Source organism: Tachypleus tridentatus, chromosome 2, assembly GCF_004210375.1.
Source record: "Tachypleus tridentatus isolate NWPU-2018 chromosome 2, ASM421037v1, whole genome shotgun sequence".
NCBI lineage: Eukaryota > Metazoa > Arthropoda > Merostomata > Xiphosura > Limulidae > Tachypleus > Tachypleus tridentatus.
Genome location: NC_134826.1, coordinates 116,329,862 through 116,342,024, shown reverse-complemented (window position 1 = coordinate 116,342,024; position 12,163 = coordinate 116,329,862). Strand labels below are relative to the sequence as shown.

General features: G+C 31.2%; 1 protein-coding gene across 8 annotated transcripts in view; it reads left to right on the top strand.

The window, feature by feature from the left end:
• Window positions 1–12,163, top strand: part of LOC143244901 (sarcosine dehydrogenase, mitochondrial-like) — a 65,200-nt gene that overhangs the window by 22,025 nt on the left and 31,012 nt on the right. For all 8 annotated transcript variants that reach the window (XM_076490400.1, XM_076490394.1, XM_076490395.1 and 5 more), the window contains 3 exons: window positions 2,800–3,005; window positions 11,064–11,193; window positions 11,529–11,706. In XM_076490400.1, the coding sequence (XP_076346515.1) occupies window positions 2,800–3,005; window positions 11,064–11,193; window positions 11,529–11,706 (514 nt within the window). The remainder of the gene's footprint in view (window positions 1–2,799; window positions 3,006–11,063; window positions 11,194–11,528; window positions 11,707–12,163) is intronic.

Below are 12,163 nucleotides of genomic sequence, written 5' to 3'. Positions count from 1 at the left end.
GTCCTCCATATCTTCAAGACTCACATCTCCATAACAAAACGTTTGAAACTGATGCTGTATGGTGCAGTGGTTCCTTTGCTCCATGCTTGGTTGATATTGGAAGCTGTTAGTGAAGCATTATGACCAAGTTTGGAGTCAGGCAAAAGAAAGCTGCACAATTTTTTTTTTCCATCATTAGTTGTAAGGGTCTTAAATATTGGAAATAAATGTTTTAAAAAATAATAAAAGCACCAATGAATAAAATAAAGATTTAGTTTTTCAATGGTGTGTATATATATATGTATACGAAATCATATAAAAACAGGTTTCTTATACGTATAAATGACTAAAATTTTAATATAAAAATCTGCTATTATTTTTGAACAACCTAATAAAATGGATATTAAAAGACACCTGGAATAGCTAGAATGTCTCTAAGACTTATAAAATATTGCAGTAAATCTTTTTTTGATACAATGGTTAAATTGTTATATATATAATTTATAAATCATTAATTATGCCCAATCAATTAAAAATATCCGTAATGTGACCTATCTGTAAAAATGGTGAAAAATAAGTTTTCAAATTATTGACCATTGGTTGTCAGAAAGGTGAAAGTACAATTAAAATGTTGGAAGATTTTTTTCAGAAAAGGTTAATGAATCTTTGGATAAAGAAAAGATTGCTAATGTATCATTTATGAATTTCAATAAAATAGACCATAATGTTAATTTGTAAGTTGTAATATATAGGAATAAGAGGTAGGATATTATATTGATTTTAAAATGATTTAAAAGACACACTAATTTGTACTAAAACAACAAATATTTACACTAATTCTAGAAAAGTTGCATCAGGTTTAACATAAGGTTCTGTTTTAGGCACTCTTCTGTAAGTAATATGACAAGTAATCTTTTCTTCAAACCTATTGTATTTTGACTACTCATACTGGTTTTTGTTTGACTAAATGTATTTCTTAAAATACAATTAACATTAGGCAATCAGGTCTTTGTACAACAATTGAAAATGTAACAAAATTTAAATATCTATAATTTATCAAAGATAAGTTTTGATGAAAATCATATGGAACACATATGTACCATATTAAGAATTTATGGATGTAAAATATATTAACTTCAATTTAATACTCCTTCTTCTGTATGCAAGTTGGTGTACAGATCTTTATGTGAATATCTGATTTTTTATGGTATAACAATATACGGGTATACTTACAATTCTTATGTAAGCAAACTGTTGCAACCACAAAATATTATAGTAAAAACTTTTATCAATAGGAATATGGTTGATAATGAAAGATCTATAACTTTGAATATAAAGAATATGTTTAAACTATATCAATACACTATTATAATAAAGCATTATTTTTATTTCAATTTTCTAAGTCAGAATAAATCATGACAAAAATGTAAGACAAATTAGGATATTTTGAATTACCTGAGGTAACAATAGCTATATAAAGAATAAGTTTTCAAGAACCAAGCTTATTTAATACAATTCCAAGAAAGTAATGAGTATTAAACATATGTTAATGTTAAGAATTGATAAAAATATTGGTTAATAACACAAAAATAATGTTGTGAACTAATAAGTACCAATTTGAAAAGAAAAAGCATTTGTTTATCTATATTGCAAGAATCTTGTTACCAATATTCAACTTATACTTAAAGAGGTATTGAGTTAAATTATTCCAAAACAAATTTTTTTAACTGCTTAATTGTTTGAAGAGTAAACTACACTTAAAGGACTTCATTGTTTTTGCAATACCTGCAATACAATATATTCGAGGCTAGCTAAATTTCTTGTGTTTTAACCTTTCTATACTCAAAGAGTTGGTTGCAACGTGAACAGAGACCCAGTACTGGTTTCAGAAAGCTTGAAGTCCCTGACAATAATTTATCTTTTTTCTACTTGAGTAGGAAGGTAGCATAGTCTACAGGCTTCTGATTTTAAGTTTAACCACAATTTAGTATGATAATGGACAGCTTCCAACAAATTCTGTTTAAGCTGCAATGACTGTAAAATTTTAGCTATCTTTTTTTTCTCTTCTCATAACTGTATTGATTTTGTATGCCATTATAATGATCATGATTGATTAATCTGTTATTAATTCTCATTTACTGTTCAGTTGTGTAGTAAAATACAAATGTGTATTTAACTAGTCAACACCAATGAACTTGTTAACTTAGAGAAAAAAATATTGCAGTGTTAGCACAAAGTTACAGAAAAAGGTGAAATTGCACAAAAGTTGTCATCTAAACCTGTTTTATGTTTTATTTGTTGTATATAATTCAGGAATAACTTTCTACTATTCAGTATAAGAAGTGAATAATTTAAAAAATTCAGTGTGGTACTTATAAAAAATTATTCATTTAGTTTTATAGTTGTATCTGAATTAATTTGTAATTGAAAATCCATTGTTTGTTATGTGTTAAAAACTTTACAGTTGTATTCAATATTAGATCAAATGCCATGAAAAAAAATTTATAATTTACACTTTGAAATGTTAATTTAAATTCTTATTATCAGTGTGACTGAAACAGTGATAGTTCCAATTTATGGATAATCAAAAAATTAGTGCCTCCCAGTAGCATAGCAGTGTTTTTTGGTCTCCCACTGCTAAAAACTGGGTTTTCATACCCATGGTTGGCAGAACACAGATAACCTATGATTTGTGCTTAATTTAAAACAAACAAATAATCAAAAAGCCAGCCATATTTTGATGCAAGTTGGTCATAATTTTATTTGTTACTTACTGCTAATAGAAAGATTAAAACATCACTAGTATCTTTTTTTTCTCAGGTGTGTGGGGTCCTTATATAGGAAAGATGGCTGGAGTGAAAGTTCCTCTGATAGCTATGAAACATTCCTATGTTGTTACCAACAGAATTGAAGGTATTCAGAATATGCCTAATGCTCGTGATCATGATTTGTCAGTTTACCTACGTTTGCAAGGAGATGCATTATCCATTGGAGGATATGAACCTAACCCTATATTTTGGGAAAATGTAAGTGATTAAGTTTTTATTTTTTCTGCATTATTCTTTTATATAATGTCACATTTAAAGTGGTACTACAGGAAGAAATGAAAGAGTAGAGAAATTACATTTTATATGCATTAAAACATAGGCATGTCTATTGTCAAAATTTGAAATCTATATAAGAAAAACATAATCTTAGAAGCATTTTTAGATTCATTTAGTGTTGGAAAAATTTCAATATCTGGATGTTGTTATAAAGGTTTCTGTTGCTGGTTGTACTTATGATCTTACCTCTTTCAAAAATTTGTCTTAATTGTCATTTGCCCTCTAAACATTGATAAAAAACGCTTTCACAAACATCACACCAGTCACTATACCCATTCAATTTTACACCATTTTTGAACATGTACTTGTCATGCAACTATTCTTCACCAATAGCATTGCACTACCTATATTGGCACAACTAGATCCCTCTGCTATTCCCACTTTATCCTTACTTCTCAATTGGCACAGCATCTTTTCTCATGTGGCTACCATTTATGAATGTACTTCTTGTCAATTCAATATTTCTTTCAACAATTTTATTACATTGTGTTCATTCACTTGTTTCAACATTTTTTTAAAAATGTATCTCTTGTTACTGGAATTCAAGATATCTTAGTATAAGTTTGCAATCAATCTATCAACTAAAGAAATTCCTGTTACAGTAGGAAACTCTACTGGCACAACTTCCCAGGAATTAGGTTTAACTGTATCTGTAGAAGAGGTACAGGCCTTATTTCACAGTGAGCTAGGTTCATATGTTCAGCCAGCAATATCTTCTTCTTTTCATCATGACAGTGTTTTTGAGGAAGAATACAATTAACAAAAAGACAATTTGGACTTTCTTTTTCCAACACCTTCTTATTTTGGTCTGTCCCACCCTACTTCTTTTCAGGCATTTTCAGCTTCCACTAGTATTGATGCATCATTCACATTATTGGAGAATTGTTTTTCTCTTTCATTCTCCCTTTCACTCCCAGTTCTGCAAAGGAATCTCTGGTAAGTTTTACAACATATGTACTTTACACATAACTAATATACCCATGGTCGGCATGATTTGGATGGCCTTTGTGTGGCTTTGCTCTTATTTACACCTGGAAGAATTAAGTACACATTCATCCCACTGTGGTCTTAGCTTGTCGTTTTCCTGGCTCCCTGAATATGGTGGTGGATCTACTATCCTCTCCCAACAAGATTCTCTTCATGGAGTTGTTCCTCAATTCACAGGTTTTTAGTTGGATATGTTCTCATAAATGCTTCCACCACCCAATTTCCACCACCAAGGAACACAAAAATTCCTTCTCTTTATTTTTTCATTCCTCACCTGCTAATTCTGGAGGTGGATACATTCTGTAAAAATTGAAGGGGTCTTCACATCTATTCAACTCCTTTCTAGAGTTTTGTCCTTTTTCTTAACCTACTGGTGGCTCCATCTGGCCAGTGCAACAATCATTCCCACTGTTACAACTTTTACTTGTACAACCTTCCCTACCCTTACCTCTGTCTTGGTCCCTATTCTGTCAACCTCAGTCAGACATTGTTCATCCAGATGTCACCACACTCTATCATTGCACATGGCTTTTGTCAGGTCCATTTTCTCAGCCCATGTTGCATCTTTCCTTTCCTGATCTATTTGACCTTTCTCCACACTCATATACCACAGTTGATGGTACACCTTCTGTCTTTGGTCTCTTTGTTGTGCTTTCAATCCCTCCTACACTTTCATTCCTCATCTTTCCCCATTCTTCACCCTGTTGTTACACAAAATCTTGTCTACTTTGACCATGTCTAGGTATCGGGGTGGTTTTGTTGAACACCTTCCATTTCTCCATAATGTACTATCTACATTCCTTTGATTTGCTGTATTGAAATCTGTGTGTCGATGTTTATCCCCTTCATGCCCTCCCTTTGAAACTTTGTTTTTGTGTTCCATCTGCCATCATTTTCCTTTTCCTACATCTTGTTTATTTCATCAAAGAAAGTTCTGAAGTATTGACTAGCCTCAGTAAACTTTGACAAATGGTCAGACTGTTATTTGGAAGTAGGCCTAAATATGAAAAAGGAGCAGACAATTTTAGAAGTACACGATACAATCATGGTAATTTCATAATAAATTAAGTGAACTACACTCACGTAGTTTGGTGATAGTAAAAGAGAAAAATCATTTGGTTTGTAAACTAAAATTCTAAAGCAATTGAATATGCCTAAATGGACTTTTGACATAAAGAAGAGAAATATATAGTGTTTATGATCATCTATAGTGTAAAGAATTTGTTGTACGTATGTTTAATTATTTCCAAATATATATATATATATGTGTATATTATTTTCAAAACAAGCTAAGTGAGTGTTGTTTGTTAATATTTAAATTTATTGCCAACAAGTCACAAGCACCTACTGTAGAAGAATTCATGGCCTATATATTTCCTTACTGTACTATATAATACATTCTTTTAAAAAGTAAGAAGTTATTCTAACAGTTGGCAAGCCACAGCCAGGATTATAAAGTGGTAAATGGTGATAGAATAAAACGTGAATGACAGCAGAAGTAATTAGGCATGTATATACACAACTGTAGTAGTGTCGCAAATATTGTGGAGATTACAATCACGCTACATAACCACATCATACTCTGAAAAATTGATAGAAATTAGAGAGCATTTTCGGTTAAAAGCCAGTGAACCATATTAGAGTTTGTTAAACAACAAGAACTAGAAAGAGAGAAGAGCACAGACAGAGAAGAGAGGAAGAAAGACTAAAAGAAGAAGAGGAAGTAGAGAGAATGAGGATACAAATTGAGAAAGAAGAACGAGAGAGAGGAGAGACTAAAAATGGAAAGAATAAGAACACAAAAAAAGAAGAAAATGAGAGAAAGAAAGACTGGAAATAGAGAGAATGAGAACACAAATTAAGAAAGAGAAGAGAGACTAAAATTGCTTTTCAAAACAGGGAATCATGGGCACTGTTTCCAGTGTGACATTCCCAACTTCTCAGTTCTTAGTTGCTAGGGTGGTAGTAGATCATGAAGGCCTCCTCTCGAGTGAGTTTGAAAATTACTTTGCCATACCTACTTATAATTATACACTATGTGAGAAAAGGGTTTCCCTCTTTCCATTTTTCCTGGATACTTTTTCGAGATGAACACATGTTAGTGGAGTGAGTCTCATCTTTGCAAGATCCTCTTCATAATGCTTGGTTTTGGATGGCAATGTCCTGTTCATATAGCTGTGTGCAATAGATGCCTCACTTCTTGTTGATTCCAGTTGAAGGAGTTTCTCTAACTGATCGTATGGTTTAATTTTGGAGTAATTTCCTACTTCTTTGGTGAGGAGTATACATGTTCCATAAATTTTGTGGTACCACACAAATATGCTTAATTTTCATCTAAGAGCACACCTGTTCATTCTGGATGGTTACTTTCTTCTTGATATTTTGTTGTGTTCGGTAAGACTTTTGGAAGTAAATATTTTTCTTACACTGAAACTGTATTTCCAGTACTTCCTCTCACACACTTCTCACCCTTCCTCCCTATGGCTGGTGTCCTGTTAGAGCCTGTCAGTTCTCAAAAGTGAGGATTGAGCAGGAATAGCTGAGGGAGCAAAATGCACCAATATAGGTGGCACAGTGCTATTGATGGAAAGTAGTCACGTGATATGTACACGTTCAAAAATGGCACAAAACTGATAGGGTGTCTAGGAAATGCTCTAATTGTGAAATTTTTGTAGCAGTACCTAAAGAGCTGATGAAAATTTAGATAGCTTTGTGTGAGAAGTAAATACCTATTGGTAATACATTTTCAGTGTAAGAAAAATGTTAACTTTCATGAGTTTTAATACTAGTGATCGTAAATCTGGATAGAATCAGTCTTTAGTTTGTATGCAGTCAACCATTCCATATATGATACATTTTGTTAACATATAAAAACAAAGAAAACAATTGCTTGTATTATTAACAGAAGAATACTAATTAATTAAAGGTAAATTGTTATATTGCAGTGGTGTTTAGTATAATTATGTTAAAATGTTGCATTGTTATATGTTAATTTTTATTTTCAGAAGGCATAATAAATTATGGTGTGTTGTGAGTTATAAATGTATTCACTCATTTTCGTTTAAACTTGTGTTAATCTGGTAATTAATAATATGGATAAAAAAATTACCCCCACCACACATACACATCAGCAGAGCATTTGTTAAACCGGTGTTTATGTGTGATCTAAATACATAGAAGCAGAACTGTAAATTTAATATACAGTCACACAAAAGTAAATCTCATCTAAAAAGCAAACAAGTATGTTGTAAACTCATTAAATATAACAAAAACAGAGTATTTCAAAGCAGGGCAGGCTAGAATAAACAAAAAGCAGAGATGGGCAGGGGTCTGCTATGTGATAGAAACTGAAGTGAAAATATGTATTTTTTTTTTTTATTCAAGCTATAAGTAGCAAAGACTGTAAACTAAAATTATTTTGTTTTTAAAACTGATTTAGAATTTAGAATTTCTTATATGTCTAGGAGGGAATTTTTATTGTGAGAGATGCAAGACCATGGAGTTATTGCCCCCTATCCCCTACAGCTAGTTTTCCTCTTGTTTAATATATATGCTTTAATTAATATTGTAAAAAATGTAAGAGTTTCTTAAGTTTAACTTTCTTATAAAATGTATATACTGACTGATACAAATAATTGCAGAACAAAACATGGGACAGTCTAGGTTCTAAAAAGCATCACACATGAGAATTACTTGTATATAATATTCAGTACAAGTGTATTTTTTGTAAACAAAAAGTAAGAATACCAAATTAATGGGTAATGTAGAATTACAGTTCAGATATTTAAAAAACGTTTTATGTGTTAACATTTAATTTATGTTACTGTGTTTCAATGGCATGTAATAGGTTAATGTTGTTTTTTTTAAATAAGAATAAACAGTCGTGCTAACAAATGATACATTAAAAGTTATAGATAGCAAAGAAAGTACACTTAGTTAAATCCTTATATTGTCGTAATTAAAAATATGTGAATTTGACAAAAATAATTGTTGTTACCTAAAATAGCCAATGTTCCACTGATTCTTACTGAATAAGGTCATTCCATAGTTAATATATAAACTTTGAAGTTGACTGATTTTGTAAAGACTGATACATCAGTATTTCTTCATACTATGGAAAGGATTCAAACTACAAAAAATTTTTGGTACCCATTAAAAAAGAAATATTTTTAAACCTCACTTTCCAGTTAATTTTAAACATAAGTTAGATGATTTAGTATTATTTTTCAGTTGTACAGTATTGTGTGTAAATTATTGCTAAAAAATATTACATATATAGTTTCTCAAAGGTGCGTTGAAGAGATGTTACACTTTGTATTTTCTCCAAACTGTATATTAACCTCCTTGGAAGTTACTTCAAGACTATTTCAGGGTAAAATTTGCTTTCTAATTCTATAGCATTTATCCTGAGTTTTTCTGTTAACTATATTTTACCACCATCTACTGTTATTTGGCATCACTAAACACTGTAGGTAGAGTCAATGCATACAGTCAGTTCTTTACATAAATAATTTTAGAGCAAGATCAGCACAAATTATGAGTGTTCTTGTTTTTTTACCCATTTGTCACACAGTATTTACTATCTTCTAATTGCATATTGTGGATAGTAAATGGAAATAAATATTCTAAATATTCCATATTGTAATTTTTGACAACAGTAGTGAATCAAAATTACTTTAGCAAAACAATATTAATTCAGATAAAAGTCATGTAAGTGACATAAATGAAAGTGATCCTGAAAATGACATCAGTCTTAAGTGTGCAACTTGTGTCCTATAATTCTAAATAACATCCTATGCCTTCCTTCACGCTTCTATTTTAACAGAAATCAAGATCTAAAGCCTAGTTTGCTTGATGTAGTCAATCCCCTTGTGTTGTCTAAAGTATTTTGGAATGACAGTGCTATGGAGACAATCATTGAAGAAACCAACTGGTATTCTCAGCAATCAATGATAAATAAGAGTCCTTTGTCTCCTCATTCTTATGTAAAGAAGTGTATACCTGTGACAAAGAATGAATTGAGGAAAGATGTTTTTTGAACTTTCAGCTTTACAAAGTGTGCTCTGAAAACTGAAACAAAACGGTATTGGATGAAAAAATCACATACTTCAAACACAAACAATGAAAGAGTGCCATTACAGCCCAACAATGAAGTTCCTTCATTTTAGCAACAGTGAAATCTTTGTTCCTGAAAATCACTGAACTCCAAGCTCAACAAAGTCTAGTAGGTGTACCAAAAACTATCATCTAATTTTCAAAAAGTGTTTAGTCCAGACTTTGACATCATCATTGATGATAGCTTGATGCTATATGAAGGAAACTTAGAGTGGATTCATTACATTCATAAAGAGATCAAGGTTTGGCATCAAGATGTTTAAATTTTGTGAATCCAAACTGGGTTACATTTGGAATATTATGGTTTATACTAGAAAGAATACTGTATTATATTAAAAGTACAGTAACAATGGGCTCTGTACTTCCTTTGTGTTGAGCCTCGTGGAATTTTTACTCAACCAAGATTACGATATTACATTTGACAACTATTATCACTGCAGCTATAAAATTTGCTTGTAGCACATAAAATTGATGTGTATGGCACTATCAAATGTAAACAGACTGACCTTCCAGCTCCTCTGAAAACATCAAAACTTTCTAAAGGTGAGCATAATGCCTGGCAGAGAGGAAAGATAAGAGTACTAAAATGGAAAGGTACAAAAAATATATATTTTGCAAGTACCGTCCACAATGCAAAAATGTCCCAAATGGCTTACTGTGATATGAAGTTGTAATAAATTATAATCATACTACGCTTAAAGTGAATTGTGCATATCAACAAGAAACAGCAAAAAAACATTATTACAAGGAGATTTTTTAACATCATTTGGAGCAATCATAAGGAATGCATATGATATTTTCCAGCAAAATGGTGGGACAAACTGGAACGTGTTGACTTTGAAAAACCTCAAAAAAGGTCATGGACATGTACATAGCATCTGTTGAAATGCCAAAAAAAGGATGTTCTGTTCTTTCAGGAAATCTGAAGTATCTTCCAGAACACCATTTTGCCAATACTTAACCCTCCATTAAAAGGAAACAACTGCTTCCAAGAATGTGTGCAGAGTATTGCTCTATAAAGGATATCCATGGCTTTATGCCAGAAAAAAAACACTCTGAAGTCTTTTTTTGCAACATTGGATTGTGTGCATTGTCCTACTTCATGGACTACTACTCCAAATCCATAACTTTCCCTTTTATTTTACAAAAATTTATACTAAATTATTTTCCAGCTTTTAGAAGTACCGTGCCAAATAATTACAGATTTTGCAGTTCATGTAAGTCTGTTTTATTTTTTACATGTAGGTAGTACAGTAAAAGTACAGATACACATTTTAGAAAAAAATGAGAGGTTGTGGGTGGAAATGGGTTTTTTAGGTCTGTTTTGTCATTTTTCCCTAAAATGTCCCAATTTTCTAGCAAAATTCTTCCAAAATGGGGTTCTAGACTCCCCTGTATCCACTTCTGCAGTACATGCAAGAAATATAAGAGTGGTTGCTACCTGTTCTGTTAACGTATATGACTGTTAAATTTTAATTTCTTAATAATGGAAAACTGAAACTTTTGCAAAAAAAAGTTGCACCTAAGGAATAAAATAGTTTTAAATACAAGAACATCAAGGAAGTTAACATGTGTAAGGTGGACTTAGAAAAGCTCCTCAGTAGCTCAGAGGTGACTCCGAAGGAGTACAATGCCAAATATGTTAGGCACAGAAAAGATAGCCTATTTTGTAGTTTTGTGTTTAACAACATACACAAACAAAGATCTAGATACACGTGTATCTTTAATAAGTTGTTCAGGCCTAGAATTTGCATGTTGGGTTCAACTAGAACAAATACTTAACAACATTTTTGTACTTGTTACTTTTGTGTTATTAGTAGCATAAATTATTTCTTCAGGCAAAGATCAAATTGTTTATACTTATTTTTTTTCATAAAGGTGGACAAAAATTTTGCTTTCAGTTTATTTGAGTTGGACTGGGACGTCTTTGGAACTCATATTGAAAATGCTGTACACAGGATGCCAGTTTTAGAGAATACAGGGATCAAATCAACTGTTTGTGGACCAGGTATGTTTGAAACTAATAAGTCAAACATACTAATCTTAAATATTTCAAGTGATGTTTTAATTGCATAAATATTTTTAACATTCATTAATTAATAAGTTGAATGTTAAACTTCAATTTCATAATTTTGTTGTTTTTAATCATGTGGATAAAAATACTCACAGTAAGTTGCTTTGTATTGTTTAGAATATTATGGTGGAAATAGTATTATATAATTTTATTACAAAACTATTAAAAAAGGTATGTTTATATGTATACACATATATATATATATATATTATATCCAATCTAAAATTTATATGTCAGGTATGTATTTGATTTTTCTAACATATTTGCAGAATCTTTCACACCTGATCATAAACCTCTACTTGGAGAAGATCCTGTTGTGCGAGGTTTTTTTCATGGCTGTGGATTCAACAGTTTGGGAATGAATGCTGGAGGAGGTTGTGGACAGGAATTGGCTCGCTGGATTGTTCATGGCCGACCTGAACTTGACATGTATGGCTATGATATCAGGTATGATTGTGACGTTCATCCTCTTGTATAGTTGATGATGCCATGTTTGTAAGAAACAATTATGATGTAATGTCATATACAAGGTATGAAATTGTTTATGTTCATATTTATATAGAATCACTTTTTCTCTACATACAGTTAGTATGGCATAAGTGATTTGGCTATAATATGAAAAAAATTGGTACACAATTTGGGTAGTTTCATCAACAGTTTGATGTTGATTGACATATAAACAGATTGAGTTTTCTATTAAATCATATTTTATTTATATGATCATGGCATGTGGAAAAATAAGAGTATGGTAACAAGTAATTACATCATTTCCACATATGTGAGTGTAAATATAAGTAAATGTTTATTTATAGGTAAAATTTCAGGCTAAAAATTCTAATTTTTATTCAATTTAAAAAAAGACAAATGTCAAACTTCATCCACTTTGCACTATATTTAGAGGTTG